General features: G+C 36.5%; 1 protein-coding gene across 1 annotated transcript in view; it reads right to left on the minus strand.

Moving 5' to 3' along the window:
- Positions 1-2671: 2671 nt before the first annotated feature.
- Positions 2672-25336, minus strand: part of LOC130216834 (brefeldin A-inhibited guanine nucleotide-exchange protein 2-like) — a 32080-nt gene continuing 9415 nt past the window's right edge. Inside the window, exons 4-16 of the mRNA XM_056448716.1 lie at positions 24887-25038; positions 23587-23759; positions 23325-23485; positions 23121-23251; positions 22894-23023; positions 20603-20738; positions 20222-20375; positions 17128-17243; positions 13325-13464; positions 11271-11442; positions 11031-11169; positions 7908-8025; positions 2672-3606 (exon numbers count right to left, since the gene is read on the minus strand). Coding sequence (XP_056304691.1) covers positions 3427-3606; positions 7908-8025; positions 11031-11169; positions 11271-11442; positions 13325-13464; positions 17128-17243; positions 20222-20375; positions 20603-20738; positions 22894-23023; positions 23121-23251; positions 23325-23485; positions 23587-23759; positions 24887-25038 — 1902 coding nt within the window. The 3' untranslated portion in view covers positions 2672-3426. The remainder of the gene's footprint in view (positions 3607-7907; positions 8026-11030; positions 11170-11270; positions 11443-13324; positions 13465-17127; positions 17244-20221; positions 20376-20602; positions 20739-22893; positions 23024-23120; positions 23252-23324; positions 23486-23586; positions 23760-24886; positions 25039-25336) is intronic.

Genomic DNA, 25336 nt, shown 5'->3' on the forward strand with positions numbered 1-25336 from the left:
TAAAAGGGCCATGAAACCCCCCTCTTTCAGTTGAGGTCTACCTCAGAATAAAAAAAAATGCTTGATGATGGGCGTGGAGCACTGAGAGCAGAGGGAGGAGTGGGCGTGGCCAGCAGAACGGGAACAGAGCGAACAACTTTCATTCATTCATTTTCTTTTTGGCTTAGTCCCTTTATTAATCTGGGGTCGCCACAGTGGAATGAACCACCAACTTATCCAGCATTTGTTTTATGCAGCGGATGCCCTTCCAGCCGCAACTCATCACTGGGAAACACGTACACACTCATACACTACAGACAATTTAGCCTACCCAATTCACCTGTACCGCATGTCTTTAGACTTTGGGGGAAACTGGAGCACCCGGAGGAAACCCACGCGAACGCAGGGAGAACATGCAAACTCCACACAGAAATGCCAACTGATCCAGCCGAACCAGCGACCTTCTTGCTGTGAGGCGACAGTGCCACTGCATCGCCCACAATTGTTTCAGTTGGCTCCCAAAATAAGACAAAGTCCATGAAGAGACGCATGATTTTATAGTTTGCAAAATTAAAATACAAAGAAATAAACAGTAATTTAATGCCCTGCTACATTTGTTATTCGTAATTTCATATACACAACCACAATTTGTTATATCATTATAAAGCTAATCATGTAAACACTATAAATGAGGAGGACTTCTCTCCTTCTCAATATCCGGGTCTGAATGCAGACACAGTGGATAATAGTGCAGCAGGTCTCTTTCCCTGTCTATTCCAACTAATACCCCTGTCGGTAATCTGGAGGATTTTAAACATAGATGAACAAGCAGCACAGATAGGCGATGTATGTGTCTGAATGGTAACGAACTCAACTGATAAAAGATAAATTCCGCCATTCTCCAATTCTCGTACAGCTGTCCCGACAAATGTGCTTGCTACAAACCAACAGCTTTGCTGTATCGGCCCTAACAGCATCATGGGGAAAAACATGCAACAAACCCTGTGAATCATGGAAACAATCACATATGACCCTTCATAAACGGCTAAATACTGCTTGCCATGCACGGATGCAGTCTCACTCAGTCATTGGGTCTCAGAGCTTGGCAGGTCTGCCTTGCCTTCAGAAAGTTAGTGCTCTCATGAATATTTAAGCAGCAGGGTCTTCTTATAGAATAATAATACTGAGAAACCAACGCGTCGTCACTCCACTAGCAGATTTGTGCTCCGTCACGCATTTTGATCCAGCCCCAAAAATGATTTTAAACCTGGAAGATGAAAGTAACAAAAGCTTACAATTACCCAGTTTTCCCCACGTTTAAAGCTGACAGGTGCTAACGTTGTCTTCAATTCAATTCAGATTCATGTTTATTTATATAGCGTTTTTCACAATGTAGATTGTGTTAAAGCAGCTTAACAGTTCTAGTAAAGTCCAGATTTCAGACTTGAAGTTCAGTTAAATGATGCTTAACACACAAACCTGTTAAAACTTCAAAAAAGTACTCAAGAGTGTCTTGAACCGTTAGACACAAGGGAGTTTCAAAAATCAAAGAATATTTGAAGAGTTTAGATGCAAAGACCTCTTAGTGCTGTCTGAAATTTTCTTCTCAAATGAACATTTTTCTTAGCCTCCAATGTTTATGTTCAGTCATTTCACTTTAAAGGCAATAAAAAAATAACCTACTCAACAGAAACATGAAGTGAGGCCATGGAGAATTTGCAGTTGCTGGTCCTGAAATGAGACTTTCCTCCTCCACTTCAGTGTTGAAGACCGTTTTAAAGACCTATTTATTTTTTTTTCGCTTTTAATACTCCATGATCACCGTTCGATTGCTTTTATTTGTTAAATGTTTATATTCTGCTTTCTTTTCGTCTTTAGTACTCCTACGTACACACTTTAGTGTTTTTTAATGTCCTTTATAAACAAATATTCTGTTGTATTGTAAATGACCAAACCTGCACACAGGAGTCGCAGAAGTCTCAATTTAGAAGAACATTTCAGACAACACAATTTTAATTATTTCACCCATATTTTGAAAACACTTCCCTCTTAAAATATATTTGCCATCGCTGGTTACATGAAGAACCTGTAAAATCCACCATTGCACAAGTTTTTAGATTCTGAAATGTTTCCTTAAACTACATTCATCATTGTGAAAAAGCTTTTCAGTTCCTCCTGGCACCTTTATTTTGAAGAGTGTTCGTTATGTATATAAAACACTTGATAGACACCAAAAGAAGATGCCTCATATCTTCTTTCTAGATCCTTCACAGAGCTAGCTTCAACACAGAACAAATCCAGGCTAAAATTCAATGGTTCAGAATTCAAACTTTATTGATTACTTCACCAAATGCCTGTAAGATTACATCACAATATGTATAGAGTTGAACGTTATCTGTATATTTTACATGAAAACTTTACACATTGTATCTCTTCATATACTATATATATTTATATTTCCCAATCTCAGGGAGGCAAAGTAGACATCCATAGTTGCGAGGGAAGGAATGCTTTTCATGAAAATATTTAAATGCACTTCAAGAATGAAATACATCCTTTCGTGGAAATGAACCGGGGTTTGGATATACACTGGTAACACACTAGTAAGCCATATGCTGTTGGGGTTTGAGTGAAGATATACCTGGTTAATACAGTACATCCGTAGTCCTGGGTTTCTCGTTCTTTCTAATGACTCCCCATTGCGTAGACTTGTCAATTCAGTCAGACTCTGAATCAAGAGCAAGCAGCACTTGCAAAAAATGAACAATTAAAAAAAAATCTATTATTAAAGCAAACTTTAGTGCAGTAAAATTAAATAATATTCATTAGATGTCTTAAGATTTTGATAAATATGAAAACAATGAACAAACCCTTGAAATCACAGTCCTAAATCTGATGAAAGGCATGATGTGTGGAATGGTAGTGTGTGTGTGTATATGTGTGGATCAACACCAGATGCTTTGAAAGGAACTGTTGCATTCTTATGATAACGTGTGTTTTACTGTGACTCCAAATCAAAGTCTTTCCCCACAAACTAAAATCATTTTAACGGCTTTAAATTAATCTGAGATGATCATTCAATCAGTAAACTGTAAACGGCCATTGCTCACTGGGTGTCTCAGAGGTTGATCTCGTCTCTGCATGTTTGTTTCTTTGAGAAAAACAGTCAAACAATGAACAGATCAGAACACAAAGATGAAATCAGCAGACGATCAGAAATCAGATACACAGCAGTACTGGTAATAAATTACGGTGGCAGCAATCCTGAAGGAAGTCAAACCTAAAAAGAAGCGCACGTGACTCGTGTGTGGATGACGGAGCAGAAGCGTCACAGTGCTGTTCTCTCATCACAGCTGGCGTTCGGAGAAAGCGTTCAGGACAGTCGTTCTGTGTCCATCCATGCTGCAGTCTTGCTTTCTTCCCAGTTCATTTCCGTTCTCTTCCGCTTTATGATGATGATGATGATGATGATGAAGGCTGTGCTTGGCCCAGTTCGGGAGCAGCGATGTGGAAGACGGAACCGATGCGGAGGAAAAATCGCCGCAAAACAGCGCGGAGCTCCGGAATGAGGTCGAACTGCATCATCTCACACAGATGGTGGTAGTAGCAGGAGGCATGAGGCTTGAACTGGGGGAGAAAGGACACGGTTAGATTAAATTCATATTTTATTAAATCTATTTTTTTAATAATGTATTTTGTTATTTTATATTGTTGTTTAATTTATTTTTCATGTAATAAATGTTTATATTTTATAAAGTTTTGTGTTCATTTTTAAATATTATGTAATTTCATTTTTAATTTAAATATTTTATATTACGATTAATATTTTTATTTTGTCATATTTTATATTATTTGTATTTATTTAAAGGTCATTTAATTTTCATATTTTAAATGTATTTGTTATATTTTCATATACATTCACCGGCCACTTTATTAGGTACACCTACTAGGACCTGGTTGGACCACTTTTGCCTTCAGAACTTCCTTAAATCCTTTATAGCATAAGTTCAACAAGGCACTGGAAATATTCCTCAGAGATTTTGCTCCATATTGACATGATCGGCTTCACATCCATGATGCAAACTCCCTAAGGTGCTCTACTGGATTAGGATCTGGTGACTGTGGAGGCCATTGAGTACAGTGAACTAATTGTCATGTTCAAAAAAACAGTCAGAGATGATTCGCACTTTATGACACAGTGCGTTATCCTGCTGGAAGTAGCCATCAGAAGATGGGTACACTGTGGTCATAAAGAGATGGACATGGTCAGCAACATTACTCAGGTGGGCTGTGGGGTCACGATGCTCTATTGGTACTAATGAGCCCAAAGTGTGCCAAGAAAATATCCACACCATTACACCACCACCAGCATGAACCATTGATAGAAGGCAGGATGGATCCATGCTTTCAACCATCTGAATATTGCAGCAGAAATCAAGACTCCTCAGACAAGGCAACTTTTTTCCAATCTTCTATTGTCCAGTTTTGGTGAGCCTGTGCCAATTGTAGCCTCAGTTTCCTGTTCTTAGCTGACAGGAGTGGCACCTGATGTGGTCTTCTGCTGCTGTAGCCCATTCGCCACAAGGTTCAAATGTGTTGTGCATTCAGAGATGCTCTTCTGTATACCTCGGGTGTAACGAGTAGTTATTTGAGTTACTGTTGCCTTTCTATCAGCTCTTACCAGTCGGGCTTTTCCTCTAAACTGTGGCATCAACAAGGCATTTGCACCCACAGAACTGCCACTCACTGGATATTTTCTCTTTTTCTGACCATTCACTGTAGACCCTTAGAGATGGTTGTGCGTGAAAATCCCAGTGGATCAGCAGTTTCTGAAATACTTAGACCAGCCAGTCTGTCACCAACAACCATGTCACTTTCAAAATCACTTAAATCACCTTTCTTCCCCATTCTGATGCTCAGTCTGAACTGCAGATCGTCTTGACTATGTCTACATGCCTAAATGCATTGAGTTGCTGCCATGTGATTGGCTGATTAGAAATGTTTGTGAATGAGCAATTGGACAGGTGTACCTAATAAAGTGGCCGATTAAGTGGCCGAAATTTTCAATTTCATATTTAACATTTTATTTGATATAACATTTAGAATCATTCCATATTTAATTTAAGTTTTAAATGTAATAACTAATGTAATGCTTAATTTCTATGACTTAATTAATAATTCTTTCATTAACACTTTAAAAAAAGGACACATTTATCCAAGCCTTTTCATCCAGCCTTTAGTTGAGTGTTTTTCTGGAACGTTACGCCATTGGGAAGGCCTGATGCTATCAGAGAAGTGATGAATGGAAATTATACTTTAGTTCTGGACAAGGAAGGTCCCCGGGGCTGCTGGAGCTCTGTTTGCTCTTACATATAAAGGTCATCACACTAACAAGCTAACAATTCACTGGGTTTCTTCCTGTAACGAAGCGTACACTCGGACACCAAAAGGATAAGAGATTTCCAAAGCAGGCGTTCTCCTTCAGGAAATAACACTCATGGACTAACTCATCAGACCCACCTGAAAGGTTAATAAGGCCATTATTATTTTGATTTTTGAACAGTCTGTTTTTCTTACTCTTAGTGATCCGTCAATAATTTACAATATAAAGTCATTTCCAACCGGATGTCAGCTTAATGCCTGACTCAACATGAAAGGTAAAATGTGTACTTTCTTTAACCTTTTAATCCTGGATCTCAAGATGGATTGAGAGATTGTGAATTGAGAGACTTGCTTACGATTTTTATCCTAGTGGAAAATTTACATCATACATTTTTTAACTCTAATGTGGTGACACACGTTGAATAATCCTCTTATTTAACCACTGAAATGAAAATACTAAATAATCTTCACATTTTTGTGACTGATAAAAATGAACAAAGACAGACTTATCGCACGAGATGCTGCTAGAACAAACATTGTGACAGGTTCTGATGGAAAAACAGCTGATGTTATTCTTTTTAAATATAAAAATAAAAGTATTCAACCATTTTTAAGAAGTGTCTCAAGATGCATTTTTTCCATCAGCACACATCAACTCTCTATTCTTTTCTATTCACTTACATATTCTATTCTACAACTTGCATATTATTGCCATTTTGTTGATTTTGATTGTTTCTGTTGTCAGTTGAGTCCTCAGGAATCATCTAAAGATTCATTCATTTATTTTATTTTCGTCTTAGTCCCTTTGTTTATCCGGGGTCGCCACAGCGGAATGAACCACCAACTTATCCAACACATGTTTTACGCAGTGGATGCCCTTCCAACTACAACCCATCACTGGGAAACATCCATACACACTCATTCACACTCATACACTACGGACAATTTAACCTTCACAATTCACCTGTACCGCATGTCTTTGGACTGTGGGGGAAACCAGAGCATCCGGAGGAAACCCACGTGAATGCAGGGAGAACATGCAAACTCCAAACAGAAACGCCAACTGACCCAGCCGAGGCTCGAACCAGCGACCCTCTTGCTGTGAGGTGACAGCACTACCTACTGCGCCACCGCGTCGACTCTAAAAATTCATCTTGGTCAAAACTGCCTTCACGTCCACACTTTGTTTTATTTTCTACTGTTTATTTATTTTCAACTGTATAAACAGTCTTTTTAATGCCAACAACACATCCTATATTTTGTCTACTTTTATGTGTATTATATATAAATAATTTTATATATACATACATATACAATATTATTTATATATATAAATAGTATATTTTATTTATGTATAGTGATCTGGTAATCTAGGACTTTTAGCCAGGACAGACTACTGTGCATACGTGAGAATAACTCTATTTAAAATGTCAATCGATTTTTTTTTTTAAAGAAAGGTTTCGTTGAATAAAAGTATATGTATACAGTTATATTTTGCTTGTTTTGAAAATTTTGTGGCAAAGAAATTATTTATTTATTTATTTGTTTATTTTTGGTGTGGCTAACGAAAAAAAATTGGTAAATCCTTAGTGTTGAGGACCTGAAAAGTCCTGTGAAATAGGAACTAAATGCTTAGTTCTGGCACATTGGCTCACGCTCATTGAGCAAGTTCATATACAACACACGAAAAAGTGAAATAAATGAGGTCTCAAGTGGATATGTATATGCCAAGTCAAATGTATACATATAAATATATATTTACAAAATTGTGGCTAGTGAAAACGTTGGGTGGCTAGTAATGTTGAAAAACTACTAGCCACACTGGCTATTAAGTTATATATTCATTTATGCCATGTTTATATTTATTTTTAGACAACAAAATACTAATGGTTTAACGACAAAAGAGGTAAGTAATCTATATCTGGAGGAATGTCATTACATTTTTATTATCATATTTCATATTTAAATTTCATATTTCTTTAAAAAATGCTCTAAATGACAACATTTTATTTTAACTGTGAAAGAAATGTAATCAGTACTTTACAAAATAAAGCAAAAAAAAGGTTTTACTAAACAAATGACTGTAAATTATAATTCAGAGAAACTGAGGCTGTGTTTACACTAGTGAGTTTCGATTTGAAAACAGCTCCTCGCCCAGACTAGCATTTTTACAGTGTTTCAGAAAAACAATCTCCAGGGTAGTGTGTATGCGAGGCATAAACCATAACGAAACTTTTAAAACAAAAAAGGCACTAGTGTAAATGGCCCCTGAGAACTTAACTGGCAATCACCATATAATTTACATACTGCAGTTCTTTCGTTGCCTTGTTTAATTTTATTGTCTTCATTTGCGAGTCACTTAGAATAAAGGTGTCCTGCCGAGTGATTAAATGCAAATTTAAGTGTAAATGGAAGAATTATTATTGGACATACATAAAGAAATGTCACGTCATGGTTAGTAATAAATCTCCATTGTCAGCCGAGGCCAAAAGGTTGAGTGTTTGTGGTTGAGTGTGAGGGTGTGTTGACGTCTGTGTGTTATTTACTTTATCATCAGGTAGTCGGAGTGTGCGGGTGAGCAGCAGCAGCAGGAGACTTGTCCACGCTTCGCGATGACTCTCTGAGGTCAGACTGATAAAGTACGCCAGGGCTTCACTGCACACACTAAAACAAACACACACACAAACAGTTAGTCACAAAACAAAACAGCACTGCACATGTCAATCTGAGAGCTTGATTGGGTGACTCATTCCTCATTGTTTTACATAAAACAGTTAATAATGTTTCTGTGAGAGTCATCTAATTAGTTCATATTACAGTCATGAGCATAACAGCTATATTTAACAAATAATGTTCATAGTGACGGAGACGTAATTAGAACTAAAAACGGACAAATATTTGATGTCATCATTTAAGAACTATTTTTGTCAGCCGATGAACAATAAAACATTTATAGACAATCATAAAGCTTTTGAGAGTTTGAGAAATGACAAACTACAGCTTGACATAATTAATAGCGTTATGAGGGTAATTTTTTGCTATGGAAAAGTTTAGGAGACTGCTCGAAGATTCCTAGTTTTTTTTTTATTTCCAGGTTCTGCTGGTTGCATTCATCAAATTTTCATCGCCAATCTTAAGCCAATCGTAATCGTTTGTTTTGGTTTAATTTAGAATTTCCCCAAGCATTGAAGAGCCGGGGGGGACCAGAGTGAGCGCTCCAGCTTGGCCCCACCCTGATCCAGGATCCTGGTTTCTATAGATTTACGAATGATAGGTTTATTTTTTTTCTGTAAACTACTTGTGACTTTTTTAAATTAAACTTTAAAATAAAAATGTTTAAAATAACTGGTCAAAAATGGGTCAAATAGTATGTTATCTTTTAAACATGTTTATTTCATTTTTAGACTACAAAATACCCACGTGTCTACTTCAGACGAGATAAGAAATCAAAATTTGGAGGAATAATCCTGATTTCCAAATGAATTATCAGCAAAAAAGCTCTAAATAACGTTATTTCTATTTGAAATTTGGATTAATGTTATCAGATCTTTACAGAATAAAACAAAAATTAATATGTTTCTCATACCTATTACAAATAAAAACTAGTCTCTTATTTTTTCGTTATCTGCAGTTATTGTTACTTGTTGACACTTTACTTGACATTTCATTAATATGAATGATATTTTATGCATGCTTATGACAGGTATCATTCATCAAGTAATGTAATTGTAAATGCAAAAGTGAGATTAGCTATCTTTCCATCCAAAGACGCGAATTAATTTTATGTGCAAAAGAGGGATATCACATAAAAGACATGCGAATAAAGCAGCGTTTCCCTCCAATGAGTCAAAGAGAACAAAATCATCACTTCCTGAATAACTGGCGCCAAATATCAAAACTAAAAACAGACATTGCTGTGGTAGGAGAAGCTGCCTGACTCTTTTCTTTAGCCTCAGAAGACCAATCCCGACACACAATCAACTTGTGGTGGCGTTTGAAGGCATGAGACGTGGAGCACACATGCTCTTGACAGTTCTGGAGGTAATTAATAATATAATAACACTAATACCGAAACAGTTAAGGTGTTTTAGAATGACCAAAACAACATTTAAGATGTTTTACAATGCCTTCAGCCTGCTGGTTTGTCCATTCACACACATTTTTATCATTACATGAGTAGGCTATAACAAAAACATGACTTTTTTTAATGCACATACTGGAATTTGTTCGGTAAAAGTGTTTCCATTGTAGTTTATTGCGCATCTTTTCTTAAGAATAAAAAGTTGATCCTACGCCAGGTTTGCACATGTTTTTTTAATGCGAATTTTCAAAATGTATGCGCATCTTGGCATTCCCATCAACTGATTTTTTTATATGCATATCCAAAATGCGCATAAAATTAGGTGGATGGAAACGTAGCTATTGTTAAAGATGTATTTGTTATGACAACTTGACTTAACTAAATAATTATAATGTAGCTGCGTCTCAAATGCCACACTATGCACTATGTACTTACGCACTTACACACTCAAAAGCACAGTATATGTATGTAGTTTAGTCCCAAATGGAGCACTAATGTTTTTTACTAAGCGGAAATTCAAAGCGTTTCCCTGATGACGTTTGACGGTTACTAAATCAGTGAAATAAATGACCAAACTATCAAATAATACCTGTCATGAGTATAACCGCATTCACCATCGGGAGGCGCTATAATCACTCTCGAAGGAGAATTTTGCTTTCACCATACAAAATAAATAAAGTAATCCAACATGTGCGCCCGATAGCTCCGCCCCTTCTGCTACATGAGCAAACCTGCAGTGCGTGAAGTGTCCATCATTACACACTTAATTTTACCGATTGAATGAGTGCACTTATTATTTTTAGAGTTTTCAGTGTGAACGCACTACTTACACTATTTATACTACAAAATGGCGTAGAACAGTACATAAGTATGCGATTTGGGACGCAGCTATTGTATTTGTCATGAAACTTGACATTATCAAGACATAATAACTTTAAATCATAAATCTGTCATAAACATGACTGTCATAATGCCTTTACAATAGTATCAATTTTTTTTTTTAACCTCAATTACAGTGGTACACATTGAAATGATCATTAAAATGTAATTAAATATTAATCCCGCTGTTAGAAAATTATTTGACAGAGTATTGACAATTTTACTGATGTCAAATGTTAATGAAATGCTCATTTTGTTCCACTGAAAAATTCATGACAATTAGAATGGCCTCATGACATTATATCACACGTTATGTTGTCATGTTAACGTCAAGTTGTCAGGATGCAGACATCTCAACAATGATATCTTTGCATTTAAAATGACATCAATGAGCTAATGACATTTAATGGCACCTAATGTCATAAGGATGCATAACATATTTCACTTAATGATTATATATAGGCACCATGACAGTCCCTTCATGAGAAGTGTTTTCGTTATCTTCATAATCCTCATTCTTGCTTTTGTTTTTCCTCATCTCCATTTAAATACCTTACTAATTTCATTCCATTAAACAAAAACACCATTTTTACACCCTTCAGTCCAAATAATAGCAGCATCTGAAAAATCTGTTGTATAAAAGCAGTGGTGTTTGTGCTGAGCTTGTAGAGCAGGCGTGATTAATGAATGAGGCTGACGCTGCACTCACTGCAGCAGACGTGTCTGGATGTCTGGCCAGGAGTCTCGCAGCTGCGTGTCGGAGTACATGCGAAAGAGGATCCTCAGACTGCAGGCCAGACTGCTGGTCTCCTGCTTCAGAAGATTCGGTTTTGACTTCCCCTTAAAGCCTGCACGCCAGATTAATAAAAGACACGCACAATAAAAAAAACACAGTCTCATAAATGACAGCATTACCACAAGCCAGATGAGGAAATAAAAGAGCGCAGACCTGCTCTCCAGAGGGCCGTGCGCTGCTCATTGTTGGAGTTGAAGTCCTTGGCGAACCTGTGGGACTCGAGGAGGCAGTCGAGCAGTTTGAAGAGGTGCTGGGACGACAGGTGTCTGTACATGCCCTGATCCACCTCCGCCTCTCCCTCTTCTGCCTGCTCAAGTGCATCTCGCTGTTGGCAAACATGCAGAGAGGAAACAAAAGCCACTTAAACTGTTAGCATGCCATGAAACTCGAAGTATGCTTATTTTGTCTAACAGTCAAAAGCACATCCTTTCGAAGTAAAGTCTACTTGATAGTGTGCATGGACAAAGGTGCTGCTGGACATGTGTACACTAGAACAATTAATCCTTTTCCACTTTGACTTGAGTAGGGAAAGACCGAATCTGTGGACATTTTTAGCTGTTTCTGCTGAGAATTTTATGAAAAACTGCAGATTTATGCGGAATGATTTTAGGAGTTTCATAACTAAAAACTTGATATATGAAATAAAAAATACATGTTTAACTTTTATTTAATGTTTACAATGCAGTCTCTCAAAGTCTCTCATATAATATATCTATTAAAAGACAGAAAATATTACGTTTCAAACTATATATAAAAAATATTTTAATATTACCATTACTAATCACAACAATATTTGTGAAATGAATTTAAAAACTGAATAAATCTAAATTAACACACATTTACACAAGTAAATACATAGACTCAATGATGGGCTAAACATCTGTGGAAATCTGAGGATTTCTGCATGTGCAGATTCAATGTGGGCCTACTTATGAGTCTTTGTAATCATATTAATTTGTAGGTAATAAGTTGCAGGTATCTATTAATTCCCTTACACATGCACAATAGACAACGGCGTCTATTGTTTTTGCCATCTTTAGCAATTTGTTATTGTATTGTAGTTAGGGTAGTGTTGTTTCTCGTGTTGATGCATTGTGGACAAACTTCATGCACGAAGAGCAAAAAATTGCAAGGAAATGTCAAATTTTATTTAAAAAAAATTTTTTTTTGTTGTAAAAAAATTAACATTTATAAGCAAAAATCTCGATTAGAAAATATTTAAACCAATTTTCACCCCCAAATCTGGATGTGGGTGGCAATTTAGTTACATTACGACAATAAGTGGCAAAAACCAACCATAAAAATGTGTCACTAAACAATACTTCAATAATGATTCTAACTAAATAAACATCAAGTCTATGAATGAGTTATTGAATCATTAATTAAACATTAAATACTAAAATATAACATTTAAATAATATATTTTTTCATATTTTATATTTTAAAAAATACCATCTTAAAAATAGATTTAAGCAAATAAAATAGTCAGAACCTTATATAAATATAATGTTTATAATGTTACAGTTATACATTTAGCATTATCAGCAATATTAGCGAGTGCTGGAAGCCCCTTAAAGATGAAATCCTAGAACTGCCTCTGGTTCTGATGATTAAATTTGTGCCGTGTGCTTCAGAAGCTGTTTCCATTACCCTTCAAATCACTAAATCTTATCTGCTAAACCGGTTTGACGCTCACATAAGGTGGGTTTTAGGCTATTTGGACGATAATTATTTTTAAATTGCATCTACAGGTATCTGGTGAATGCAGAGGTCACATGATCAAAGCCTTTCTTGCCATTACACTTCTATATCATAATCTTGGTTTCCTTTAATTAAAAATAAGGCTGCAATATACATAATCCAAAAGTCAAGGCAAGGTTTAACTTGTATTAGAGGCAAAAAAAAGTTTCGTTTTTTTGCAGTCGTTTTAATAAGGATATTAAATATTTCGCCACAAAACTGTAATAAAAACAATCTATAGTGTACACTACAAATCCAAGCATAACTTTGGCATAACCAAGCAATTGGTTGTCATATTTCTCCAAAACACAGTAATGGTTTAAGCAGCACTCTTTATTTTGTCAACATCATGAGGGCCCCTTTGTCTGTGCTGCTTATTAGTTGTATTTTCAACATCAACATCAATTATCAATTGTAACTTATGAAGCAGAGCGTAAAATAGAGTTTACTTTCTGAAGTGAACTCACCTGAGCGGCGGCCATGTTCTCAGCATCTTCTCTCTTGCTGGTAGCAGGGTAGAATACAATGTTGTCTATTGTCTGAATCAACTCCAGCTGTACGACGCACTTTATAAGCAGCCCTGCAAACAGCCTGTGGTCCGAAACCCCTAAATCAGAACATTTGAAAAAGTAACTTGTTTAAAAGTCACAGAAGCATAAGAAAACTTCAGACACACAAACACGTAAACAAATTTCTCACAAAGCCAAACGTAAAGGAAGCTGAATTCTATTGCTGATTTCATCGGCCAATTGTAGTTTTTCAGCATCATGTTTAGGGGCATGAAAATGTAACATGCTCTGAACAAACCGCAAAGCAGCATTCTGACCAATCTTTCATTAGTTTACAATGCCAACTTTCTACATTTCAATAAACTACTAATAAACTAAATCCAGACATATGTTTTTTTATTTCTTCCAAGTTTTATTAGCAGTTTCAAATGTCTGTTATTTAAATGTGATTTTAGTTTCATGACGATGTAAAAAGAGGAAGATGTCATACAGTTCAAAGACAAATGTGGCTGTTAGTGGAAACTCTAATAGATTATGTGGTTTGGGCAGATTTTCAGACTTCTTTATACCTCATGTAGGGGAGGTGTGTGGTAAAGCTTTCAGCTGAAAACTGGGACACCAGTGAAGTCATAAGGGTGTTTCTCTGTGCAAGTTTTTTTTCTGTCATATTGGTACAACAAATAACCTTTTTAAAAAGAATTATTGTTGTGGAGAAATGAGGCTTCTTTTTTCTTTACGCAAATATACAGTGTCCGGCATTATAACAAGAACCCCCTGACAGATTTGTCAGAAAAACAATAATTTCTTTTTAAATTAACATTTACAGGTGAAGTCAGAATTATTAAACCCCCTGAATTATTAGCCTCCCTGTTTATTTTTTCCCCCCAATTTCGTTTAATGGAGAGAAGATACACATTTCTAAAACATAATAGTTTTAAAGAGCCCATATTATACATGAAATAGGGTCATATTTAGGTTGTAGGTCCCACAACAGTCTAATAGCATGCAAGGTTCAAAAAACACTTTAATGGTCTTATAATCAGCATTTATTTTTACCTAATTATCCCAGCGACTCCCATATGAATCGTTCAGCGATTCATTGTTCCCAACCCCCTCCTCAGCGCGAAGCTAATCTGCGCTGATTGGACCGATGACAGCCTGCTGCGATTGGTCGACAGTGACAGGCTTCAGCACGAGACAGAGTGAAATGCCCAGCTGGTAATCAACTATATAAAAAGTAGTCACAGTGCACACACGCTTCATAGTGTAAGGCTTTTCACTCACTCACTCACACCCTCCTCAGAAGAACTGGGGAGATCGCCGCGAGTCTCCTAGCCACTTTACCTGCTCTTATTCTCTCTCTCTCACACACACAACGCTCCTCAGAAGAACTAGGGAGAGTGACGCGAGTCTCCGGTCTCCTAGGCGTCACGCACTCGACCTGCGCTCCGCTCTCTCGCTCTCTCTCTCTCTCTCTCTCTCTCCTCTCTCTCGTAACTACTGGCGAGGCTCTGTGTTTCGTGGCTGCGTCATCGCGAAACACCTAATGACTCGTTATCAAGACGACTCGTTTGAAGCACTATGAGTCGACTCTTTTATAGATGAATCAATAATTTTAAACACTGTAAACTTACAGATGTAAGCCTTAGCTGGATATTTCACTTCACTACATGGAAGGGGCCATTTTCAAAAACCCATAATAGGGGCCTCTTAATAACTCTAATAACTAATTTAAATCATAATCTCTATAACTCATTTATTTTTAATCTTTGTCATGATGACAAGTAAATAATATTTGACTAGATATTTTCAAGACACTTCTATACAGCTTAAAGGACATTTAAAGGCTTAAACTAGGTTAATTAAGTTTGAACTAGGCAGGATAGGGTAATTAGGCAAGTTATTGTATCACAATGGTTTGTTCTCTAGTCTATGAAAAAAATATAGCTTAAAGGGGTAATAATTTTGACCTTAAAATGATTTGTAAACAATTAAAAACTGCTTTTATTCTAGCCAAAAATAAAACAAATACGACTTTTCTCCAGAAGAAAACAATATTATCAGACATACTGTAAAAATTTCTTGCTCTGTTAAACATTATTTGGGAAATATGTTAAAAAAGAAAAGAAAAAATTAATGGGGGCTATACTTCTGATTTCAACTGTACCTATACAATAAGATATTTGTGAAACTCTGATTTATGGAAAAACTAGAACACTTACCTTATTAATTTAAGATCATGGTGAACAAACGAGTACATCTCAACTAATGTGTTAGGGTGAAAAAAGAGGAGGCCATACAAAATTATCACTTGAATTTAAATGTGTTATTGTTCTTATCCTAAAGATGTCAGGTGACCCACCTCGTGTGCTAAAGGTGCCATAGAGTGCACTGATTTTAAAACTTTAATTGTATTATCTCTGATCACTAAATAGTAGGCATGTGGCTTAGGCAAGTGGAAAAAAAGTTTCCAGAAGTCAAGAGATAACCACAGAAACTCCCCTAGATGAGAAAGCTTGTTTTGACCATATTTGAAGGGCCATTAATATTGATGAGCTCTGCTGTGACCAGCCTCATCTGATCCTGTCTGTGCTCTATCCCTTACGCAACGCACGCCACGCCATGCAGGTTCAGTATTAAAAAAAATATTCAAGTGAAGTGGAGAAGAGGTTAAGAGTTTTGTTGTAGATGGAAATATAGGCTAAATTTAATTCTAGTTATAATTCTACCAACAAAAGACACTGACAGATGTAGTTCAGAGTTGTATTTGGTAATAAACTTGCATTAAATACTAATTCAGCACTGTAACATGTCAAATGTGGTCAGTGTAACACGTGTCTGTTGCCTTATTAGAAAAGCACACAGAAATGTTTCACAATTTACACATTCAATTATAAAAAAAGTTAAACAGGTCTTATGGCTCTTTGTGAGTGCGCTGATAAATTGATAATAAATTTCCTTTCTTATATATAGATTTTTGAACAGGCTGTGATACGATCTCTGTGCCTGCTGCCGGACGTTACTAATGTCATAATTGTCCCATTTTCAAAATAAGAGTCTCACAAAATGATCAATGTTGTAAATCTCCTGTGAAGTGCATATAATGATCCCATTAGCATCATCACACCTATGGTTTTTGTTCTTTTTGCCTGTTATTCACCAGGGTTTTTACATTAGTGGGCTTTACACAAGAACGAGGAAACAATGGTCTTTGAGTCTCACGGTATGCTATTCCCTATACTGAACTTGTATTATTCAGCTATGCCTAGATATATCCCAGATTTACATTCTATAGCATCTTTAATGAATATAAATGATTACAAACCTGTTAGAATGCAATATATATTCTTTGAGAAATTGAGTCAAAACTTTCATTACCAAATTGTATATTACAATTTATTTTTTTAATCTTTTATGCTACTTATTTGATTAAAATACAAAAAAAACAGTAATAATAAAGGATTTAAAACAAATATCTTTTGTCTAATTTATCTTTTAAAAATGTTATCAAAATGTTTATACTATAAATCAGAATTTTCAGCTCATCATTTTTCTGAATCATTCTAACAGCAATTGTGTTTCAAACATCTCTTATATCAAAAAAACCTTTTCAATATTCTTACCTAAACCAAATGTAAAGGTACAGCCCCTATTCAATTTGATCTTTGTAAACATCTTTTGTCTTCACCTGTCACTTTCAGGGGAAAAAGCACCTACTGAACGTCTCTACATGATTGAAATCACCATAAAAGAGTACATACTGGTGTGGGACTTTCCTTTCCATGTTTCATCGCTGGCGGTGGACATTTGACTGTGGCCTCTCTCTGACAGAGTTCTCTCAAAGCTGCTCTGTGACTGGGAATCCACCTCACACATCCTACAACACACAGACACACAGATGCAGTATGAAACAGAGCCTGATATGCAATAGCCTACTATTAATATCAAGCAAAGTCTGGTGTTTGTGAGTTGTGCGCGCGCCAAGGTGAGAAACACCAACAACATATAACAGAATAAAACTTTGAGGCTGCATGATGGTGGCTTTTATTTGTGTGTGTGCATTTGCAATATTATTATGTTATGCAATCTCACCAGTGTGTTTCCCTTCTCCCACCTCCTCTTCCTGTCCAGCTGGTCTCCATGTCCAGCAAGCTGTTAGAGCACAGACAGAAACAAACGAGAAGGAGAATTTCACAAGCTAGAGCTACAGGAGCTTAAAAAAAACAGTCGGTTCAAATGCGCCAGTTTCAATATCTCTAGGTCATGTCGTGTACAAATGTCAGAGTTTGGAATACGTGCTGGCATAATCGGACAGGGAGACGATCTTTTATTAACTAGAAATTATGAAAATTATATATGGCAAAACAGCTTGAAACTTGTAATTTACATTTATTTCGCTATTTGTTGATTCCTATTGAATTTAAAGGATTTGTTTGCTTAGCAAGCGGAATTAAATACATGCTGATAATATTTATAAACATTCAGGGTAACATCTATAAAGCCTGACTGTATAATGCCTTATAAGGCATACATTTAAAGGTCCTGTGGAAGTGCTTTGAAATGCATTTTCTATTCGATGTTTGACATAATCACAACAAAAATTAAATGACGAGAGGGTGGGACATGGATTAGCTCCTCCCCTTTAAAAATAGCCCAGTCGCATTTTTGTTTTTATCACAGCTGAGCTCCATCGCATCAAATGAAAAGCACATGACAATCGTCTAAAAGAGGGCGGGACATGTCAGATACTAGAGAGCATTTGATTGGTCAAGATTTGAAAAGAAACTGCAGTATGGGCTAACATGAAAAAAATACGTTGATCCATTTAGGCGAAAGTGACAAACTGCAAGCCTTGGATGTTGACATCAGTTTAAATTTTCTAAACGTGAATGTTGCACTGCTTTGGAGGTGGACTGAAACTAACATCTAAAATGTTTATTTGAATTTATTGGGACCTTTAATACATTTTAATGCATGCATAATCCCTTATAAACGACATAATAATATCATGTAAAAACAGTATATTTAAATGTATCCTTGCTTATTTTCAGGATATGAACAAAAATAAGTTGCACACACATTAAATGTAACAATTAGATGCACATACAATTGTTATAAAAATTGTAAAGATGGTGTTTGTTAAAATGGGATTGACCTTATGACTTCTACTTACATTTATATATATATATATATATATATAAATATTACGCTAACTTTTAAATCCACAAGCCTTCCCTATATAGAAATTATATTTGTGGTTTGCATTTTAAATAGGTTTTCTGTACATATATATTATGTGTAATCACGAGGAACACATATTCACTATTAACTAGAATATTTGGATAAATAAACTCCTTATTAATAGTAATGTAGGTGTTAGCAGATATGGGGTAGGAATAGCGCAGAATATGGCCATGCAGGAAAAGGCCTGTACACAGCCAATATGCAAATACGAACATTTTCTAAAGCTTTTTATTGTTTAAATGACAACTCTGTCCCTGTTACTTTAAATAGTAAATGAGCAGAAGATGTACAACATCATTCAGATCATGAAGAAATAGTTCACTCCCCAAAAATTCATTGAGACAAATCCTTAGACGAACATAGTCAGAGTTTAGACGAACACCGTTTTACATTTTATACTAACTCTTCCATACCATATAATGGTGTTGGCTTTTAAGCTTCCTCAAGTGCATAAATTGGTCGTAAACCTAACCCTTATGCCACCAAGGGGTTACACGTGTCTTAGAGGATTATTAATGTGTTTTTGTACTAAAAATATTTGACATTTTCAAATAATCAACTTTATGCATTTCAGTAGCTTCATTTAAAAAAAAAACAAAAAAAAAAAACTATCCAACATGGAAGAGCCTGGATAAAATTTAAAACTATGCTGGAATGAATGGGGTATATGCACAGCTAGTGTTTCTTCCCATACTGATAAACTTCTGCTGAACAGTTGTTGTGTGTGAATGTGACTTTTTTCAATTTTATACGGTTCATTTTAAAGCATCGATGTTGTAATATATTTAAAACATAATCAGCTAAATAGACTGCTTATGCAGAAACTTCAATAAATATATTGGGGTAAAATAAATGTCCATAATTTAAAGACATGGCGCGATAAAATTTAATTTAAAGCAGTGCTCCCTGTACATTCCGAGACCCACTTATATCGTATATATCAATCAGGCAGTGAAGATAGTTGATTTTTAAAGAAAACAGACCTTAAACGTGCCAATTTTTTAACGGCATACAGTTCGTCGGAAGCACTTGACCCAGGTTACTGCAAAATTAAAAGTACTTCCGCACATACCCTATAGCCTAGTGGTTAGTACATAGACATACATCACATCAAGGTTAAAAACCCCTAAAAAAAAAAATAATATACATTTTTTTACTACACAGACTGTGTTTGGATGTTGTTTGTAGGATGTAGGATCCTAGGATGTAGGATGGCTTGAGGGCGTGTAAACTATGGGGTGTTTTTCATTTCTGAGGGAACCATTCCTTTACGTACTGTAGATAAAATGTTGAATATTATTACTATTCTTATGATTATTCATGAGGCCCTATTTAATCTTGTTTATAAGGCTTTATGCATACTTTAAGAACAGCCCTTATAAGTCAATCTTAACACAGGCTTCATAGAGGATGTTCCCTGTTTTGTTTCGTTTTTCGCACCCTTTCAAAAACGCAGTTTTGACCCAGTGCAAATTGCAATCAGGTGCGCTTTATCATCCGCAAAATATGGTAGATATATTTTTTGCTATATAATAATTATTCTACTTAAACAGATTGACATCTCATCAAAACACATGATCCAGACAGAAAGTGTTTAAGTGTCATTGAAGCAGATGGTGGTCATACGCATGAGGGCTGGTGGTCTGGAAGATGTCCAGCATGCAGGAGCAGGTGACGTCCCACACCTCCGGACTGAACTTCTCCCCGTTCAGGATCACCAGGTTCTCCAGACAGTTCGTGCCCGAGCGTGCCAGCTGCTCATTATCTGAGGACAGAGGAGGAGCTCTTAAACACTTTCTCTGTTATACCACACCCTGCTGATTTAAAACACTGCCACCCACTGGGCCAATATGTTTCCCCAAATGTGACACGTGTAGGCGTCGCGTTCGAAACGTCCATCTGGAATGAAGTAAGCAGCAAGTAGCAGTGCAGATCTTAAAAATGCCTAAACTCTCCCTCACGATTCGAGCAAGAGATCAGCAAAAATCCCACCTTGTTTGACGCACCACTGCAGCTGCGCAAAAATGTCCGCCAGCAGCACTTCACTCAGAGGCTCGTAGAACTGCGTGAACACGTCGCAGATGGCGTAGAGAGCGTGGTTACATGTCGTCGTCATCCACTCCGTTTTCTATCAAAGAACAAAATATCTTTCAATAACTTATTTTTTAACACGCAAGTGAGATATTTACAAAATGTGCAACTAATTAGAGCAGATTAACGATTGACAAATTGCATAAAAAATAAGACACTTGTATTCATATAATACAGTTAAAATCAATATATTAGCCTTCCTGGGAATTTATTTATTTTTTTCATGTATTTCCCAAATGATGTTTAACAGAAAGGAAATTTTCACAGTGTTTATGATATTTTTCTTCTGGAGAAAGTCTTATTAGTTCTATTTCAGCTAGAATGAAAGCAGTTTTACTTTTTTTACAACCATTATAAGGTCAATATTATTAGCAACATTGATTGCAACCACTGTTATGCCGTGGTCACAAGAGTTTGAGCTTGCGAAATTCTGTTGTACGGCATTGTGAAAAGAGGCGGGATTAAACAAGATGATTAGACATTTAAAAAACTAGCAATGACTAGTTGACTTTTGATCGGTCTCACGCAGTCAAGTGATGACAAAAAATGATTTTGCAGGTCAGAGTTCACCAAGTTTGAATTACGCAAGGCAGCGAACTGCGAATGTTGTCGGACGAGCTTGCGTTTCCGGTCTGACGCATTCGCATGCATGTAAACGAAAGTATATGGGGCGAAAAGTCCAGTGTGACTGCGGCTGAATACTAGTATTTTGAAAAATATCTAGTAAAACATGATGTACTGTCATCATGGCAACGAAATTAATTATTATAAATTAATTATTAAAACTATTATGTTTAGAAATGTGTTGAATAAAATAATCTTTTTATTTAACAAATTGGAGAAAAGCATATACAGGGGGCTAATAATTCTGCACACATAGACATGTATATACCGAAATATTAACATATATAATAATAATTATTATTTCATACAAGGGCGTACTATCCGAACCGTGCACAGGCCCATTTCCTGGATCGTTTGAGAAGTGTGAGTGCTCTGAAATCGGGATCAGGCGCGGTTCACTTGGCCGGCCCAGGCCCAGTTGGAAGAGGTGTGTCAGAGCGGGGTTCACTTGGATTCACTGTAGTGTGAGTGCAAAGTGCGCCTGAGCCCGAAACTGAAAGCAAGACGTGACTTTTAAGGGACTGTTTCATATGTGTTTATTAATGATTCTTACTGTTCAATGAAGGCAAACAGTCGTCGATTATTAAAGACGCAAACCCTTCACTGCACGACAGCTGCACCTTTAGCAAACCTTCTAATTCCTGCAGCACGAGGACTTTATGGTTGTTTATGAGCGTTAAAAGTGGCTGATCTGTTCGGCGAAATATTTGACAGCGTGTCACTGCATAACTAACGACTAAAACAATATAACTAAAGAAATGTTCACTGTTTTGAACGAAAGCGTTTACTGAACAGCGCATCATCGATGATGTAAGCGTGCCCAGGCCTGAATGTAATGTGAGTGCGGGCCATCGGGGGAGATGGAAGGGAGGACAAGCGGGCTTCAGCCCAGTTCAAGGCAACTGTACATTGTGTGAGTACGCCCTAAATAAGCATTTTATACACACATACATATACATGGATGTATTTCTAATTAAATATAGACAGCACACGAAATTGTTAACACACGTTTTTATTTTGTATTAGTCACAGTTAATCAAATAACAGCACTATAACTAATAGAATAATATCCAATCCACTGCTAAATTGTCTGTGACTCCTCTTCTGAAACAGCATTTTTTTTAATGTAAACAAAAAATAGATCGATCTAAAATTGATGTTTAAATGGCAAATATGATTGTGATTAACCAACAAACTAACAATTTAAGCCTTCTTTCCCACAAAAGTACACAATACCATACTTTTTCTTTTTTTATGCTGACATTGGAGACTTGCCTTTAGTTCAGTGTTTCTCAACCACATTCCTGGAGGACTACCAACTCAGCACATTTTCCATGTATCCTTAACCAAACACACCTGATTCAGATCATCAGCTCATTAGCAGAGACTGAAAGACCTGTAATGGGCGTGACAGACAAAGGAGACATCCAAGACATGCAGTGTTGGTTGTCCTCAAGGAATGTGGTTTAGAAACACTGCTTTAGTTATTAAAAAAGCACAAGCATTTAGAATGAATAAATATAATCCGTCTGAAACTTCGCTAATGTCAGTCATGTCATGCCACTCACTTCAGTCTGCTGCTCGGGGAGCTTCATGTTGTCGAATATTCGGAAGATGATGCGAAAGAGATCATGCCACCAGTGCTTCTCAAAGGTGTGTCCGTAACTCTTCATGATCTCAAACATGACAGTCAGTCCCCTGAAACACACAAACAGATGTTCGATCTCCAAACAGCCAATAAATTAAAAACCTTTGTACAGAAGTGACATCAGTATGAGTGATGATGGAGATTCACCTGGTCCGAACATCTAGTTTGCAGCGGTTGATGATGCAGGAAAGCTCAAACAGGATGGGGAACCAGCCTCGCACCCAAACCCTGTCACCAGGGGCCACGTTCATGTCGTCACTAGTATACTCCCTCAGGGCCTGGAAAGCAGAAGAGTGATTCAGATATAACATTATAGCTTAACTATTATGAGTACCAAAGACTAACACTCACCTGCGGCCTTTCAGACACATATTTAGCACAGTGGCGAATTAGCCGAATGGCTTCCATACTGGTGTCAGGAAACGCAGCGTTACACACAAACTCCGACAAACACTTCACTGCATCCTGGAAGGAGTCAATGGCAGCTGCAAAATGCTGCTTAAATGTGTTCACTGTGAGAAGACAAAGAATGGACATCAGAATTTTGTTTTACTTGAATGATGGATCAGATAGTAAAAAAAAAAAAAAGTAAAGTGAAATTGTGGGTACTTACTAACTATGTGCCCTGTGGTCTGAAACGCAAGATCCACAATGTTCTCATCATGATCTGATGCTGCTTGATGAAACACAGAGAAGATGTTTTTCCAGCCAGAGCGGATATTAGCAGCCTGAGAGTTGACCATCTGAGCCACACAACGTATCACCATGTCCCGGATAGTGGGTGACCTGAGAACACATGAGGAGTTTAGTGTAAATGCAAAAATATACTAGAAAAACACACTTCTTTATTCCTTCACACCCATCTTTCCATACTGTACGTCAAACAGAGGTTTTGCGAAATAATACTGTAGAGCTGCTTAGCTTAAACAGAAATCAGAGAGGGACATTCAATACCTTTTACGACTATTTTTAAGACTCTACATATATTTTTAAATCTAATTGCCACTTTATGTTTCAACCGGTACAGTAGATTTACTAAATACTAACTGTAAGAAACTAATCCTAAACTAAAACGCTATTCATCTACTGAATAACAATGCTGATCCAGCAGGGGGCACCTAAAACAGCATGAATAATGGCGTTTGCTTGGTTAGTGCAGTAAACGAAGCAGCGTAATGTCAAGGTCGTAATAATATCCAGCTGCAGACCTGGGAAATTCAGTAGGTGGCGATAACGCTCTTAAGAAATTAGTTGTTGTTAAACATGAAAAATAGAAGACTGATCCATCGTTAACCATATATGGTTCGCTCCTGCATCAATTGTGTGTCCTTAATACCTTGTAAATTAGCATTTAATAATTTTTAATACTTTAAATTTTTCTAAATTGGCTTATCAACTTAAAATACTTTTTAAGACCCCGTGGGACATGTTAAAGCCATCTATAGCATAATGTGTCGAATTTCTTGTTTAAACATCAACATCTCTACCAGAGCTTTCTTAACTGTTGATTTCTCACCACAGTCATTTTGGTTGTGTGCTAATTTTGTTAACAAGTAGAAATTGCCATTATTATTATTATTATTATTATTATTTTACAACCATACTGATATTTAGAGACCAAATTAAGGCTAAATTGTACAGCTTTGCATTTCAGCAAAGCAAGCCTAGGGGAAAAAATAACAAGTGCAATAAAAATAACAGTGCAGCCTTATTCCATTTTGACACATTTTGGGGTAAACAACCACAAATGCCCTACTTATAATTCCCTCTGCATAATAACCTGTGGTGGCAGAAAGTATTTTATATGCTTCACTCTAAGTGTTGAAATTTAGCTCGTTTCCTGTAGTCTGCATCAGATTGCATCATTTTCTTTTCACTTCAATCAATCCCATTTCTAATTCCCCTCTCCTCACCTGTTCTTCTTCACGATGTGCTCGAATGGCCTTAGAAAGTCCTTTTGGAAGCGGAAATTGGCCAGTTCACCTTTCTCTAAAAACTTCATGGAAAGTTGTCTCAGGGAGTCCACGGCAAAGATGGCTACATCCTCATTTGGGTTACAACCAACCTGCCGAAACAGAAAGAAAACACAATCAGCAGTTGTGTACTGATTAATCAAATCTAATTTGAACCCCTTTTGTATTAACACATTGGTTCATGACAAAAATGTCTGTATTAATATATATATTTTATTCTATATATCTATAGATTTATATCTATTTTAAAAATATAATTTTACCTACTCTTTCTTTTATTTTACTTTTGGCTTACTTTCGGCTTTCGCCACAGTGGAATGAACCTCCAACTTATCCAGCACATGTTTTACACAGCAGATGCCCTTCTCAACGGAAGCATCCGGAGAACAC

The sequence above is a fragment of the Danio aesculapii genome, chromosome 23, assembly GCF_903798145.1.
Source record: "Danio aesculapii chromosome 23, fDanAes4.1, whole genome shotgun sequence".
NCBI classification, from domain to species: Eukaryota; Metazoa; Chordata; class Actinopteri; order Cypriniformes; family Danionidae; genus Danio; species Danio aesculapii.